Here is a 15322-nt window from a genome sequence, read left to right on the forward strand (position 1 = left end):
TCTAGGTGAGTGATCACACCATCGTGATTATCTGGGTCGTGAAGATCTTTTTTGTACAGTTCTGTGTATTCTTGTCATCTCTTCTTAATATCTTCTGCTTGTGTTAGGTCCATACCAATTTCTGTCCTTTATCAAGCTCATCTTTGCATGAAATGTTCCTTTGTTATCTCTGAGTTTCTTGAAGAGATCCCTAGTCTTTCCCATTCTGTTGTTTTTCTCTATTTCTCTGCATTGATCACTGAAGGCTTTCTTATCTCTTCTTGCTATTCTTTGGAACTCTGCATTCAGATGTTTATATCTTTCCTTTTGTCCTTTGCTTTTCGCTTCCCTTCTTTTCACAGCTATTTGTAAGGCCTCCCCAGACAGCCATTTTGCTTTTTTGCATTTCTTTTCTATGGGAATGGTCTTGATCCCTGTCTCCTGTACAATGTCACGAACCTCATTCCATAGTTCATCAGGCACTCTATCTATCAGATTTAGGCCCTTAAATCTATTTCTCACTTCCACTGTATAATCATAAGGGATTTGATTTAGGTCATACCTGAATGGTCTAGTGGTTTTCCCTACTTTCTTCAATTTAAGTCTGAATTTGGCAATAAGGAGTTCATGGTCTGAGCCACAGTCAGCTCCTGGTCTTGTTTTTGCTGTGACAATATACAGGTGTTGTACTCCTTTCCCAGTTTTTGAACCAGTCTGTTGTTCCATGTCTGGTTCTAACTGTTGCTTCTTGATCTGCATATAGGTTTCTCATGAGACAGGTAAGGTGGTCTGATATTCTCATCTCTTTAAGAATTTTCCACAGTTTGTTGTGATCCAGACTTTAGCATAGTCAATGAAACAGATGTTTTTCTGGAATTCCTTTGCTTTCTGTATGATCCAACAGATATTGACAGTTTGATTTCTAGTTCTTCTGCCTTTTCTAAACTCAGCTTGCACATCTGGAAGTTCTCAGTTGAAGTACTGATGAAGCCTAGTTTGAAGGATTTTGAGCAGGAACTTGCTAGCATGTGAAATGAGCCCAGTTATGTGGTAGCTTGAACATTCTTTGGCACTGCCCTTTGGGATTGGAGTGTCCTGTGGCCACTGCTGAGGTTTCCAATTTTGCTGACATAGTGAGTGCAGCACTTTAACAGCATCTTCTTTTAGGATTTGAAATAGCTCAGCTAGAATTTCATCACCTCCAGTAGCTAGCTTTGTTTGTACTAACATTTCCCAAGGCCCATCCTCAAAGATGTCTGGCTGTAGGTGAGTGATCACACCACCGTGGTTATCTGTGTCATTAAGACCTTTTTTTGTATCATTCTTCTATGTATTCTTGCCACCTCTTCTTAATCTCTTCTGCTTCTGTTAGATCCTTACCATTTCTGTCGTTTAAGTGTGCCCATCCTTGCATGAAATGTTCCCTCGATAGCTCCAGTTTTCATAGCGGTACTTGTAATGGGACTAGAGTCGGGGGTTTTGGCTGTGCCGGGTCCTCGTTGCTGTGCACAGGCTTTCTCTAGTTGTGGCGGGCGGGGTCTGCTCTCTGGTTGCAGTGTGCACTTCTCCTTGCAGTGGCTTCTCTTGTCATGAAGCTCGGGCTCTAGAGCATGTAGCTTCAGTAGTTCTGCTGCGCAGGCTTAGTGCTCCACAGCATGTGGAATCTTCCTGGACCCGGGATTCAATGTTAGATCAAAGACAATATTAGATTGAGTTGGGATAAAAAGAGATACAGAAAGATTTGAAGTACGAGTTGGATAAAGATAAATTGGGAAAATACTAACTACAAGAAATGTCATAAAACTGTGTTAGTGTCACATTAAAGTAGGGTTTCTGGCAAGGAGCAAACAAACAAATGAAAGGGGTTATTTTGTAGTAAGAAAAGTTTTATTGGAACATATAAAAAATTTCTATAACCCAAAGGAGAAGCAGCCCAGTGGAAAAATGGGAAAGGATGTGAAGAGGCAGTTTTCAGAAGGAGCTGACTCACACACGCATGACCACTTTCACAAGCGATTAGGAAATGGGGATCAGAACCGTGACGTCCGATTTCACCCTGCTCCGGTTAGCACGTCGCAGGGCTCGGGGTGGCTCAGTGGGTCTGGAGTCTCTTGGGCACGTACAGAGTACATCCGCGTGGGAGAACAGTGTGACCGTGACCTGTGAGTTGGAGATGCTCATCCCTGTGTCCCCCTTCTCTGACCTCTAACCCGTGGTGTATCCCCTAGAGGAGCACCCACTCATGAGAAAACACACAGGGGACCCCAGGAGGGCCCACGGCGGCAGGGCTCACGGCAGCAAGCATTGTCAGGGACCCTCGAGGACCAACAGGAGGGTGGGCCCTGAGGTGGTGGTCTGACTGTACAGTGGCTGTTCGCTAACACCGAGAGTAGCGGTGTCAAGAGCAGGTGAAGAGCATGTGTACTCCACAGCGAGGCAGCCTTGGGCTCAAAACCTGGTTTTGACACTTAATAAACATCTTGGGTAGAGTTATTCTCTTGTGTGGGAGAAGTTCAGAGATGGGTGTAGTCCAGTTTGGGATTCTTTCCTGCCTCTTGTATGTGTGTGTCATTGCACAGTGCGTGCACATGTGTGTGTGTGCTCCAGCCCTCCTCCTCACCTCCATTTAGGTTCCCTTTATCCCGCACACACCAGCCATCCTACTCTGGTCGTGGGGAAGATGGTGAAGAGCATCCTGTGTGGACCGGGGGAGGCAGAGTCACAAACTCAGATCCGGGTATTGCCGCTGGGCGCCCCCACCTTCGGGACCCTCCTTGGCTGCTCTGGAGGAGCCTGCGGTGACAGCGGGTGCTCGGCTAAGGGCAGGTCCCTCCTCGGGGCAGGGTGAGGGGAGCCCAGAGCACAGCCTCCAGGGAAGGGAGCCTGACCCCTGTGTGCGCTTGTGTGGCGGGGTGGGGGCTGCCTCTCTTCTCTGCGCAGACCTGGAGGCTGGACGATGTGGGAGAAAGCTGGCTTGCCTCACTTGGCCGCCTCTCTGGCTTGGTGGCTCCTGCAGGGAGCGGGGGTGGTGACCTGGTGCCTGAGGTGGGTGGGTGGTGGCTGGCATCCCATTCTCACCACTCAACAGTGTAGGGGGACTGCGCCCACAGGGAGGCGGGGCTGTTCAGGGAGCCCCGGGAACCAAGGGCAGAGTGCAGTGGCCGGCTGGCTGCTGGGGTCTGTGGTACCTCTGAGAGCTGTTGGCTGAGCTGAATGTTCCCTAGACCCAGAGCTCGGGGGACCCCAGGGGAGGCGTGGCTGCTCCGGCTGCACCCCCTCCCCCCAAGGTCTGCCTCAGGTCTCCAGCCCTCTCTGTCTCCCCATTAGATTTCCCCCTTGTCTCCCCAAGTGCAAGTTGGGTACATCCAAGGCCAGCTGGCCTGGGAAACAGACCTTGCGTGTCAGAGCCCATCTATTCAGGTCCATCCTGCTTTCAGATCGTGGGTTCCGAGTGGAATATGCGTGTGGTTCTGTGTGTCCAGGATTGGGGTTTCCGTGTCTCGCCTGGACTGGGGGCTTGGGGAGCACCAGGGGTGTCTTCCCACCGAGGTTTAGACTCCTTGGAACATAAGGACCACCTCTTGGGGACACTGCTGCTTGTATACCTGTTTCCTTGAGAGGCTAGTGCTCAGGTCGGCTGGTGCTCGGGGTAGAATGAACCCCTTACCCTCATGTCTTCGGGGGAGGTGCCCCTCTGGGCTCTGAGGCAGCAAGTGCGGGCACAGCTTCTTCTCCTGCTGGGATGGGTGAATGGGCGGGGGTTGGGGGAGCCTCCTGTGTAGGGGGCCCCGGCTCTATGAGTGTGGGCAGGAGCCCTGTGTCTATTAAAAGGCGGAGGCGGCCTTGTGGTTGGAGTGTTGCCAGAGGCTATAAATAGCTGAGTGTGTGCAGAAGGAGTGCCAGGGAGGAGGGAGGAGGGGGATTCCTCTCCAGCTGGCAGCAGAGTCTGGGAGTGGGGGGGCATGCAGCCTCCCGGTCTCCCCGAGTCCCCCTGGGGGACAAAGCTCTTGCAGGTGTGGGTGTGCACACCCCCAGCCTGACGGGGCAGGGGGCTTGTGCTGTGACGAAATGGCGTTGGCAGTGGGGAGGGGTCTGACTCTGATATAACAGTGATGGTGCCAGGCATCTTTCTCACTTAAAATGCAATAACTCAAGTCATTCTTGGGACAGCCAAGGAAGTGGGTTCGTTAGCATCCCCTTTACCCGAGTGGGGAAACACAGGCACGAGGTGGTTGGGGCACTTGCCAGGAGGTGTCCAAACCAGGACCTGAATGGGGTCGAGGCCCCTTTTTTTCAGTTGGTGTGTGGGGTTCGCCGGGTGGCGCTAGTGGTAAGGGACAGCCTGCCCGTGCGGGAGGCGCTGGAGACATGGGTTCCATCCCTGGGTCAGGAAGATCCCCTGGAGGAGGGCACGGCAACCCACTCCAGTATTCTTGCCTGGAGAATCCCGTGGACAGAGGAGCCTGGCGGGCTGCAGTGCACGGGGTCACAAAGAGTCAGACACGACTGAGCGACTTAGCATGCATGCACGTGTAGGAGGATCTTGTCAGGTGTGGGTCCACGGTCATCCTGAGCCCTGGGTCTTAACTGGAGCCTTGAGATTTGGAGTTCCCAGCCCTGTCCGCATGGGTCCTGCTCACAGTAGTGGCCAGAGGGGTCCCTGCTTGGTCAGTAGCCTGGAGAGAAGGGCTGGGCCAAGCTTGGGACACTCCTGCTGTGTGCTGACTTCTCTCTTTCGGCGGGCTCCCAGCTTTATACGGGGCGCGGAGGCTTGTTGTCTGAGCGCAGATGGACCTTAGGGCTTGGGCTGCAGGCTGAGGCCATCCCTCGTTTTCCCCTCCCTTGACAATCCAGCTCCAGCCAGGAGAGAACTATGTCCTTCTGTCTGATTATTGGTCCATCCTTCTTTCGGTGCCTCTGCCCATCTTTCCAGCCTGTGTCTGGACCTGGTTCTAGCACTCAAGACAGTTAAGGTTTCTGCTGTCAAAGCATCAGCTTTGCAGTCCTGTGGGGGAAGCCCACAGGATTAGGAAGCAATCATCAAGCACATTTGTAATGTTTTGTTTCTTATATGAGTGTTTATTATGTTATTGTCTCTGGGGGGATTATCTTTGGTTGCATTATTTTTATACTTTTTGAATGTCTGGAAAAACCCTTTAAACAGCAACAGGCAATTAGTCACAGGGGATAAATGAGGTGATGGAGGAAGTGCAAAGGCCTGTGGAAGTGGAGAGTAATTGGCCTGGCCTCCAGGGAGAGAGAAGAGCCAACATTTAAAGGAGAAAGTGGGGAACGTCTTGCAGCCAGAGGTAGTAACTTGTGTGAAGCCTGGAAGCCGAGCATATTCAAGAGCCTGGCAATGTTGTGTGCTGCAGTCGGGGGAAGGAGGGTGGGGTTGTGCCCAGCACCTGTCTTTAGCCCAGCTTGGGGGTCCGGCCCACAGGTCACCAGAGGACCCCCACTAGATTTGCTGCCATGGATGCAGTGGGTCCTGTGTGCCCTCTGGATTGGGGGCTTTGCAGAGTATGCAGCTGCCGATGCTGCTGCAGGTGGGCGGGGGGAGGGGGAGGTGTGGGCATCGTTGGCACCAGCATGGGCCTGCCACAGCGTTTCCATCCCATTCCCTCAGCCCCACCTCTCGCTAGCAGAGCTGCTGAGACAAGACAGAGACATGGGCAGGAAGCTGCGCTCCTAGTTTCTCCAAAGTGGTCCCCGAGTTTTGCACGAAAACCACCTGGGACAAAGGGGGTGGTTAAAACACAGATCCTGCCCCCACTCCAGTTGGCAGGGTCTGGGCTGGGCCCAGGAATAGGCATGTCTAGCATCACCCTCCCGCCCCACTCCAGCACACACGGTGATTCTGACATGCCTGGGGTCGCAGGGAGGCACCCGGAGCTCCGGGTGTTGGCCGAGCCCCTCCCTGCGCACTGGCTGCCAGTCTGTGCCCGCCCCTCCTCCAGCCCAGGGGCCTGGGGCGGTTCAGCAGCAGCTGCCTCCTGGGCACAGGTTCGGGGCGCGGGGAGGCCGAGACGCGGGAGTGCATCTACTACAACGCCAACTGGGAGCTGGAGCGCACCAACCAGAGCGGCCTGGAGCGCTGCGAGGGCGAGCGGGACAAGCGGCTGCACTGCTACGCCTCCTGGCGCAACAGCTCGGGCACCATCGAGCTCGTCAAGAAAGGCTGCTGGCTGGACGACTTCAACTGCTACGACAGGTGCCGGCACCCCCGAGGCCGGGAGTCTGGAGTCCACACGGGCTGTCGCCGGGTCCCAGCCCTCCCGGGTTTTGAGGTCCCCAGTGATGCTGGAGGGGTTGTCCCCGCCTTGGAGCTGCGTCCCGCTTCCGGGGAGCCCGACCCCCACGGTTCCCCATAGGATCTCTGTCTGTGGGGAGGGCTTTGGCTGGGCCGCCCTGGGAGTCTGTTCCTCAGCCGAGTTGTGGATGGGAAACTGTGCCTCCAGGCAGGAGTGCGTGGCCACCGAGGAGAACCCCCAGGTGTACTTCTGCTGCTGCGAAGGCAACTTCTGCAACGAGCGCTTCACCCACCTGCCCGAGGCGGGCGGCCCAGAAGGTGAGAGCGTGGGGGGAGCAGATATGGGCCGGCTTTGGCCCCCAGATGCTCGGCTTCTGCGTGGGGTGGGGAGCGGCTGCAGGGGTCTCTGGTCTGGCTCTGGAGGTGCGCAGGTAGGCGCACTGTGTGACGCTGGGCTCCGTGTGTCCCCTAGTCACGTACGAGCCACCCCCGACAGCCCCCACCCTGCTCACTGTGCTGGCCTACTCGCTGCTGCCTGTCGGGGGCCTCTCCCTCATCGCCCTGCTGGCCTTCTGGATGTACCGACATCGCAAGCCCCCCTATGGCCACGTGGACATCCACGAGGTGAGACGGGGGTGGCTCGGGGTGGGGCGGGGTAGATCCTATTACGGCCAGATCCTGTTAAGCCCTGGATCTCCCTAGGACCCTGGACCTCCACCCCCGTCCCCTCTGGTGGGCCTGAAGCCTCTGCAACTGCTGGAGATCAAGGCTCGGGGGCGCTTTGGTTGTGTCTGGAAGGCACAGCTCATGAACGACTTCGTGGCTGTCAAGATCTTCCCACTCCAGGTGTGTGTCTGCCTGTGGTGGGGGGAGTCTCCAGGTCATCTGGCTGGGGCCTGAGCCCTCTTGCCCAAGAGCAGTCCGTACCCTGTGTAAGCGGGGTGAGAGGAATGGGCCCCATTGCGGGTGGCGGGCCTAGGGTAGAGCTTTGTGAAACCTTGATTTGCAGAACTTCAGTCCACCCTGGTTTTCAGGGTTTTGCTTTAACATCAGGTTCTGCTTAGAGGCCCTGGACACAGGCTAACGGAGCCATTGCCCAGGACACTTGGCAGAACCAGGCCTGCTCTGCTTCTCGTTGGTTGGGTGGTCCTGGGCCACTCATTTCTGTCACTCTGGACCTCAGTGCCCCCTGTCGTAAATCAGGTGCTGGCCTTAGTGATCTCAGGGCTCACCGCTGGCCTGTGGTCCTTGGCCCGGCTCAGTCCTGCCCTGCCCCCTGACAGGCTGAGGTTGGGAGCGGGTGGGAAGCTGCCAGGTGGCGTGGCTGCGGTGGGGTTCAGCTGCGCCTCCCTGCTTCAGGACAAGCAGTCGTGGCAGAGTGAGCGGGAGATCTTCAGCACGCCTGGCATGAAGCACGAGAACCTGCTGCAGTTCATTGCCGCTGAGAAGCGAGGCTCCAGCCTGGAGGCAGAGCTGTGGCTCATCACGGCCTTCCACGACAAGGTGAGCCTTGCCCTGCGGACCCTGCTCCCGCGGGAGGTGACCATGGACCCACCGTGGCCTTCCCCCGAGGTCCCCCTCCACGGGTGTGGACACAAGGGTCTGCAGGAAGAGCCCCTCTCCCTGGGATCAGTTCTTGCAAACAGGAGTAGTGACTTCATGATTATCACTGTCTGACATCACCCGCTTCCCAGCCCCTCCTGGCCTCGTCGGTGCCAACCTCCTGGTGGGGAGCTCAGCCATCTGACCCACGGGTACTGCCCTCCAGGGGCAGGGCTGGGTCCTGCCCGCATGCCCAGAGCCTGTGCTGTCTCCCGTAGGGCTCCCTCACGGATTACCTCAAGGGGAACATCATCACATGGAACGAACTGTGTCACGTGGCAGAGACGATGTCTAGAGGCCTCTCATACCTACACGAGGATGTGCCCTGGTGCCGGGGCGAGGGCCACAAGCCATCTATTGCCCACAGGTACCTGGGTTAGCAGTTGCCCTCTCTTCTCTTGACCTGGAGCCACAGAGAGGGTTAGAGGTTGAGGGCAGGGCCCGGTGGGGGTGGTTCTCAGTTTCATAAACATGCTTAGCCGCTCTGTGGTGTGTCAGGGGCAACCCTGGCCCTTCCCCTGACTTCCACCCTTGTCTGCTCAGGCTGTGGTCTTGCAAGCTGGTTCTCTGGTGCCCTCCAGTGGCCACAGAAGGAAGTGCTGATTCTGTCCCTGGTTGGAGTTCTGTGCGTTGATCCTTGCTGTATTAGAGCATACATATCCTGTTAACTGTCAGAGTGACGACGTGTGTATACGTGTGTATGTAGCCTCTGGAAAACTCTGTAGTCCTGGGAGAATGAGCTTTAAGAAAGGCAAATAACGGATTATTATGAAAGGAATGTTGACCTTGCAGATCCCCTGAAACAGTCTCGGGGATTCTCTGGAGTCCTTGGATGGTGCTTTGAGAGCCAGTCTGTTTGTTACCTTATCACAGTGGCAGGCACTACTCTAGACACTCCGAAATGCCAAGTCCTTTAAGCCTCCTAACTGCTCTGTGACATAAGTACTATTTTCCCCAGCCCTTCTTACAGGTGAAGGAACAGCAGCACAGAAAAGATGACCTAGTTTAGTGTGGCAGGGAGGCTCCTCTCTGACTGTGAGGGAGCCTCAGATTCTGGGGTTCAAAGCTGCAGGGCCACAGTGGGCATAACATGAATGACATAGGGCATTGACTGTAGGAAATTACCGTTTCTGTAGGTCAAACACGGTTGAATGCTGACTCTTCATTGGGTCCAGGCTAACAATAGTGCATAGTAAGTGTGCCGGGGTGGCTCGTCCGTCAGTTTAGTCCTCAGAGTAAGGCTGAGACAGGCATGAGGAAGTTGAGGACCTGCTAGGGAAAGGCAGGGCTAAGCGCAACCCCAGCGCCCACTGCACCACCTCCAGAGCAGCCCGAACCTCTGGGGCAGCAGTCCCCAACCTTTTGGCAGCAGGGACCAGTTTTGTGGAAGACAGTTTTTCTATGGACTGGGGTGAGGGTGGTTTCAGGTTGATTTAAACATGTTACATTTCAGTGCACTTTATTTTTATTATTACTGTATTAGCTCCACCTCAGATCATCAGGCATTAGATCGTGGAGGTTGGGGACCTCTGCTCTGGGGCCTGCTCAGAATCAGGCAAATTCATTGAAACTTCTCTTTTCACTTACATCCCAAACGGTATAAATTCTTGCCAGGAAACACATCCCCAGCTGCAGTGCCCCTCCTCAAACCCTCTGAGAATGTGAGGGCTGGCCTTTGATGCTGGGGACTAGACGGGGGTTGGCGTTGCTGTGACAGCTCTGGTCGGAGTGCAGTTAGGGATTCTCACACTGACGGAGGGGAGTGTCCTAAAGCTGCCTGCCTGTGTGGCTTCGTGGAACTCCAACCTGGTGCAGACCCTGCTCCCCACAGGGTGGGATGGGCCCCGGCTTAGGGCTCTGGGAGTCCAGGTGGGAAGGCAGGAACAAGGTCGATCGGACCACAGGTTCGGCTCCCTCTCAGTCCACTGTCTCCACAGGGACTTTAAGAGCAAGAATGTATTGCTGAAGAGTGACCTCACTGCTGTGCTGGCTGACTTTGGCCTGGCTGTTCGGTTTGAGCCAGGGAAACCTCCGGGGGACACTCACGGGCAGGTGACGAGCCTCAGGGGATAGAAGACAAGGGTGGACATTGCCTTTCTGGTGTCAGCTGGCAGGGGACAGGGGTCACCCCGTGAGCTCCGAGTTGTCTGAGAACCCTAGGGGCTATGCTCTCATTTCACCAGTGGGGAGGTGAGGCCTGGAGGGTGGCATGGCTTCCTGCGCTGGTCAGCGAGAAACAGATTTCCCTTCCCTCTTTCAGTAATTATTAAACAAGATAAAAATAAGATAAATAAATAAGTGTATATTAAGAATCCAAATCAAAAACCTGGAGAAAAAGTAACCTAAAGTTAAACCTGAGCAGATCATCATAAAACAACTACTGTTAATATTTTGAACTATTCTCCCCCTTCTATTTTTGGTGGCAGTCTCAGTAAAATACACATTATCTGTGGAGCCCCTTGTGGTGTTGATGGAGTAAAGAGGCAGCGGTTCTATGGTAGATTACTACTGTCTGGAGTCATATTCACAGTTGTCATTGCATCGTGCCCCTTGTAGGCTCCCCGCCCCCTCCTCCCCACGACCATCGGGGACAGCTGTCATTGTCGATGACCCTGCTGTGCACACGGGCTGTAGCTCCCATGTCCTGTGAGTGCATCTCTACATGCTTAGTGACCACAGCCCCTCCCCTGTCCTCACGCAGGTGGGCACGCGGCGGTACATGGCCCCCGAGGTGCTCGAGGGAGCCATCAACTTCCAGAGAGACGCCTTTCTGCGCATCGACATGTACGCCATGGGGCTGGTGCTGTGGGAGCTCGTGTCCCGCTGCAAAGCTGCCGATGGTGAGCAGGGCAGGAGCCCCGAGCGTCCTGGGTGTGGTGGGGGAGAAGTGGGGCAGTCGGGTGACCCCCTCCCAACCCCGCCTCGGGACTCACTCTCTCCTCCAGGACCTGTGGATGAATACATGCTGCCTTTTGAGGAGGAGATCGGCCAGCACCCGTCACTGGAGGAGCTGCAGGAGGTGGTGGTGCACAAGAAGATGCGGCCCGCCATCAAGGATCACTGGCTGAAACACCCGGTGAGGGCCGGTGGGGGGCGCTGCGGAGGAGGCTGTGGGCACAGGATGCTGACGCCAGGAGGGGAGCTTCACCCAGCGTCCTGTGTGGCAGGGCCAGAGGGGAGGGCTCAGGCCGCAGGACTGGCCCCCCCTCACGCCGGGGCATTGCCTCCCTTCCACCTGGGGAGTGTCTGTGCGGGCTAGTGCTCTCCAATTGGGGCGGCGGCTCTGGTTTTGACCCCAGAGAGTGATGGGACCTGACACATGGGATGGAAGTCCTGGATCTGTCCGTCAGTAGCTGGGTGACATCAGGCAAATTGCTTTAATTCTCTGAGCTCTTGTCTCCTCAGGGTAGTATTAGATTTAAGGAGTTGCTGTACTTCACTGGGCAGGACACCTATCACTTAAGTGTTTAATATGGCTTAGCTCTGATGAAGTAATCGCTTTTCCCTGCCCTCATCAAGTTTTTGAGCCTGGGCTGAGCTACGTGGCATCTGGGCCCCTCCAATCTGGGGACATGTACAAAAGACCCCAGCTGTGGAAACCGTTAACATTTCTTGGATATTTGCCTTGAGCTCCATTGAATCCTTTTCCCCTGGCACCCTAGGGTTAATTCAGAAGGACACCATTGGGGGCTAGCCCTCTTCCCACATGGTCAGGGGTTGACCTGTGGAGGTCAGGTTCTGCTGCCATGCTGCTTGCTCTGTGAAACCCAAGACTGCAAATGGAGAAAATTTAGGCACAGGGAGAGGGATGCAGGGCCTTACCTTCTGCCTCAGACTTTCAGTTTCTCAGGGCAGAGATGCTGCGGTTGCCAGTCCAGTTCTCTGATGTGGAACAGGTCCAGAGGGGTCTGAGTGTGGCCTAGTGCCAAGCAGGCCGGATTGTTCCTGGATATGGATGGGCACTTTGCTCATCTTGCGGCCTTTCCCAGCTACACGCAGTTGGTTCCAGCACAGGGTGTCAGGCCACATTCCCTGGACTCTGGGGAGGTTCTGGGGGCCGTGGGGAAAAGGGTGGGATGAAGTCCCCCTCTGTCTCCACTGTAACTGCACATTGGGCCCCTGTGTGATTTGGGTTTTGCCTGAGATTTTGTTGCAGTGTCACCACTCCAAGGCAGGCAGCTCTGTGGGGCCTGGACTCCCTTGTTGAGTACTGAGGTTCCGTGGCCCTTTCCTGGGGGCTGTGGAGAAGGCCGGTGGGCTCAGGATGCTGACTGCTGGCAGGGGAGCTTGCCCCAGACCCCTGTGGACAGGCCTGTGGGCTCAGTCCTCAGGAACATCACTGGTTTGCTTGTCCTCACTGAGGGCCACCAGCAAAGGCATGTGTTTCCCCTCTTCCGCCGGCATGCAGGGCCTGGCCCAGCTCTGCGTGACCATCGAGGAGTGCTGGGACCACGATGCAGAGGCTCGCCTGTCTGCGGGCTGTGTGGAGGAGCGAGTGTCCCTGATCCGGAGGTCGGTCAACGGCACTACCTCGGACTGTCTTGTCTCCCTGGTGACCTCCGTCACCAATGTGGACCTGCCCCCGAAGGAGTCGAGCATCTAAGCCCAGGACACGAGTGGATCTCCAGACTCAGTAGATCTGAAGAGGAAAGGAAAAAAAAAAAAAAAGTTGTGTTTTGTTTTGGAAATCCCATAATACCAACAAACACATAAAATGCAGCTGCTATTTTACCTTGACTTTTTATTATTATTATAATTATTATAATTATTATTATTAATATTATTTTTTGGATTGGATCAGTTTTTACCAGCACATTGCTCTACTGTATCGCAAACAGCGGACACGTCAGCAGGCGTTGAGGTGCTGAGCTGTGAATGCAGAACCAGCGCCATGCTGAAGAGCCTCGGCCACCTCCCGCCCTTCGGGGTCCATTTTTCCCCGCTTTCTCTTTGTTTGTTGTCTCAGAACCTGTGACACAAAGAAACCCATCCTGTCTTAGGAAACTTAATGCTGCAAACTCTACCTAGAGGAACCTTTGAAGACTGTTACATAAGAACACATCTTCCTCATGGGAGGAGTTTCCCTCTGCCCTCATCCCCCTCCCGCCTCGCCTTTTACTGTGTTTTTCTCCCTTTTTAGACAGTGAGTTTAAGAAACAGCAGGCGTGTCTTTTCACGGATTAACGGGTGTTGTCCTGACCGAGGAAAAACTGGGCTGAGGATGAGGATGGTTTGGACTGGAGGGGAGGACGGAGCTGGGGGTGGGTTCTGGAGCAGAGTTACACTGGACTCGGGCACACTCGGAGCAACATCCTTTGCTATGAGACTACTTCTCAGGTAACCCGGAATCGAGGGGAAGGATCACATGAGGCCGAGCATGAACGGCAAGAGCGGGGTTTGGAGAAAGTCTGAAATCAGGTGTGGCTCTGGCCCATCTGTGTGCCCTGTCCAGTTTTTCTTTTCACCCATTTGGGCTTGGGCATAGGACACAATATTTTTTTCTACCCTGATTTTAAGGTTCGGCGAGGGTAGAAATCATCACGGTTTAGTGAGTACAGTCTTCATGAGACATTATACTGTAAATATCTATAATGGAGGAAAAGTTGAAATAGTTTCCTCCTGGAGCAGTTCAGGGAAATGGCCACGGGGGGGCGCCCTGCACAGCCGGGGCGAGAGGATTTCCTGGGTCTGGCCTGGCCAAGGCCTGTCTCTCTGGAGAGCCCCAGAGTCCTGCAGCGCTGGCTCTGTCTGTCCCTTTATGTAGCTTGTGGACACAGCTTTCTCCAGACCCCCTTACAAGAGGTGCATATTCGAAAAAACCGTTTCTCTGTTTTGCCATAACCTTGCTCTCGTCAGTGAATGTTCCTAATGCTGCTGTTTCAACCTTTGACTTTTTTTTTTTTTAATTTATGAAACATGCAAATTTTTAAAAGAAAAACAAAACACACACATCCACACAAACGCTTTGCTATGTGGCTTCCGAGGTTTAAATTTTGAAAAGTAGAAGAATTAAAACTTCACGACCACAGACCACCTCAAACCAGAAATACCTCAGAATTTTCTACTTGTGTAAGGTTTATTATATATTTTATTAGTTGTGTTGTCTCGTAGTAAGTATATTTTAATGTAAGTTGGCTTTTATGACAAGAAAGTTTAAAAGAAATAGAGAAAAAGAAAAAAAGTTGTGAGTCTTCTAGGGAATGCTCCCGTTTTTCGTTGATAACATCCCCTTGTAAATAATTGTCATCCACTGTGGGTTGGCTGTCTGGGCTGAGTCTGGGCATTCATCACTCTTATTGTGAAGGCGTTTCCTTCCCATTGCTTTAGACCATTTTATTTGAAAACTGGATCTCTTCACCTGGAGGGTAGGCGAGTTGGTGGGCAATGGGGGAGGTTGACTGGGGTGAGAAGGGGGGTTGCCTCCTGAGTTTTTTGGAGGTTCCGCTGTTTCCCTCGACTTGAGAGGTCATTGTTCAGAATGACAGGCGACCCGACTTTAACCTGGGAAAACTGTGGCCTTTAGACCCCCATGAGGTAATTTTACTTGAGACTTAATTTCTTAAGCAAATCAGCGGTGGCGCGAGGGGAACTGACCGGCAGGTCCCTGGAGCCGCACTGCCCGGGCCGCCTGTGACGGCCGGGCCGGGTGGCGGGGGCGCTGGGCCCCCCAGGCTGGGTCCTCCTCTGCGTGTTTGGACACAGTGCGGTGGGAGGTGAGCTTTGCTTCATGGGTCAAAATGTGAGCTGGCCAGAGTGGCTCCAGGGACAGGTTTTTGTTTTTTTTAGTAAGTTATTTGTCTATTTCTTCTTCCTTTTCTTTTTAAAACTATTTTGTGCTGTGGTATTTTTTCTTCCCTCGGAATGATTTTTAACAGCAAAACAGGCCTTACAGCAGTTGCTTTTCTTTTCCACTTATTTCTTTCAGAAGCTTTAAAATATTTATTAAAAAGTGCCATATCTGGTTTCTCCAGCTTTTTCCTTATTTAGGTAGGCAGTGCTGGGCATCTCTACTTTTCAATCCTCAGAAGAAACAAATAAACCACTAAGAAATGTAGCTGATTTCCGACAGGAATGATCAGATCCCTGATCCTATCCCGTGTGGAACACTGAAGCCCAGCCTCTGTTTGGTTTTAGGTTTCCTCTGGGCAGTTTTTCTTTTGTGTGCTGGCTTGATTCTCCTGAGAGCAAGTTTTGCCCTGCTATGGGGCCTCTTTAGGCTGAGGCAGGGATTGGGGTCCCCCTCTGCTGGCCCTGTGCCCAGCCACTGTCACTTCCTCGGGGCCGTGGCACCAGAATGAGGTGTCAGGAATTGGCTCCCGGGTGGCGTGTCTTGGCAGAGGGCTTCTGGTGGCGTGCTGTGCCGAGTGTCCCTGCCCATGATCGTGGCCAGGAGAAGGTGGGCGTCTCTCTCCCGACATGCCGCTGGGGTCTGGGGGGCTCTTCTGCCTCTGATGAAGTCATCTTTGTCCTCACGAATCCTCTGGGGAG

The 15322-nt window shown here is 54.0% G+C and overlaps 1 protein-coding gene across 2 annotated transcripts; it reads left to right on the plus strand.

Moving 5' to 3' along the window:
* Window positions 1-238: 238 nt before the first annotated feature.
* ACVR2B (activin A receptor type 2B) lies at window positions 239-12571 on the plus strand. Of its 2 annotated transcripts, XM_061395946.1 has the most exons (11): window positions 244-2141; window positions 5986-6193; window positions 6441-6550; window positions 6705-6856; window positions 6935-7078; window positions 7592-7735; window positions 8053-8201; window positions 9772-9886; window positions 10536-10674; window positions 10780-10910; window positions 12243-12571. In XM_061395946.1, exons 1-11 carry the CDS (start codon window positions 2003-2005, stop codon window positions 12435-12437), a joined length of 1626 nt encoding a protein of 541 aa, XP_061251930.1. In that variant the 5' UTR covers window positions 244-2002; the 3' UTR covers window positions 12438-12571. The 2 variants fall into 2 exon arrangements, with proteins under 2 accessions (XP_061251931.1, XP_061251930.1); XM_061395947.1 differs by lacking the exon at window positions 9772-9886 and having other exon boundaries at window positions 239-2141; window positions 12243-12332.
* The last annotated feature ends 2751 nt before the right edge of the window (window positions 12572-15322 follow it).

The sequence above is a fragment of the Bos javanicus genome, chromosome 22, assembly GCF_032452875.1.
Source record: "Bos javanicus breed banteng chromosome 22, ARS-OSU_banteng_1.0, whole genome shotgun sequence".
Taxonomy (NCBI): Eukaryota; Metazoa; Chordata; class Mammalia; order Artiodactyla; family Bovidae; genus Bos; species Bos javanicus.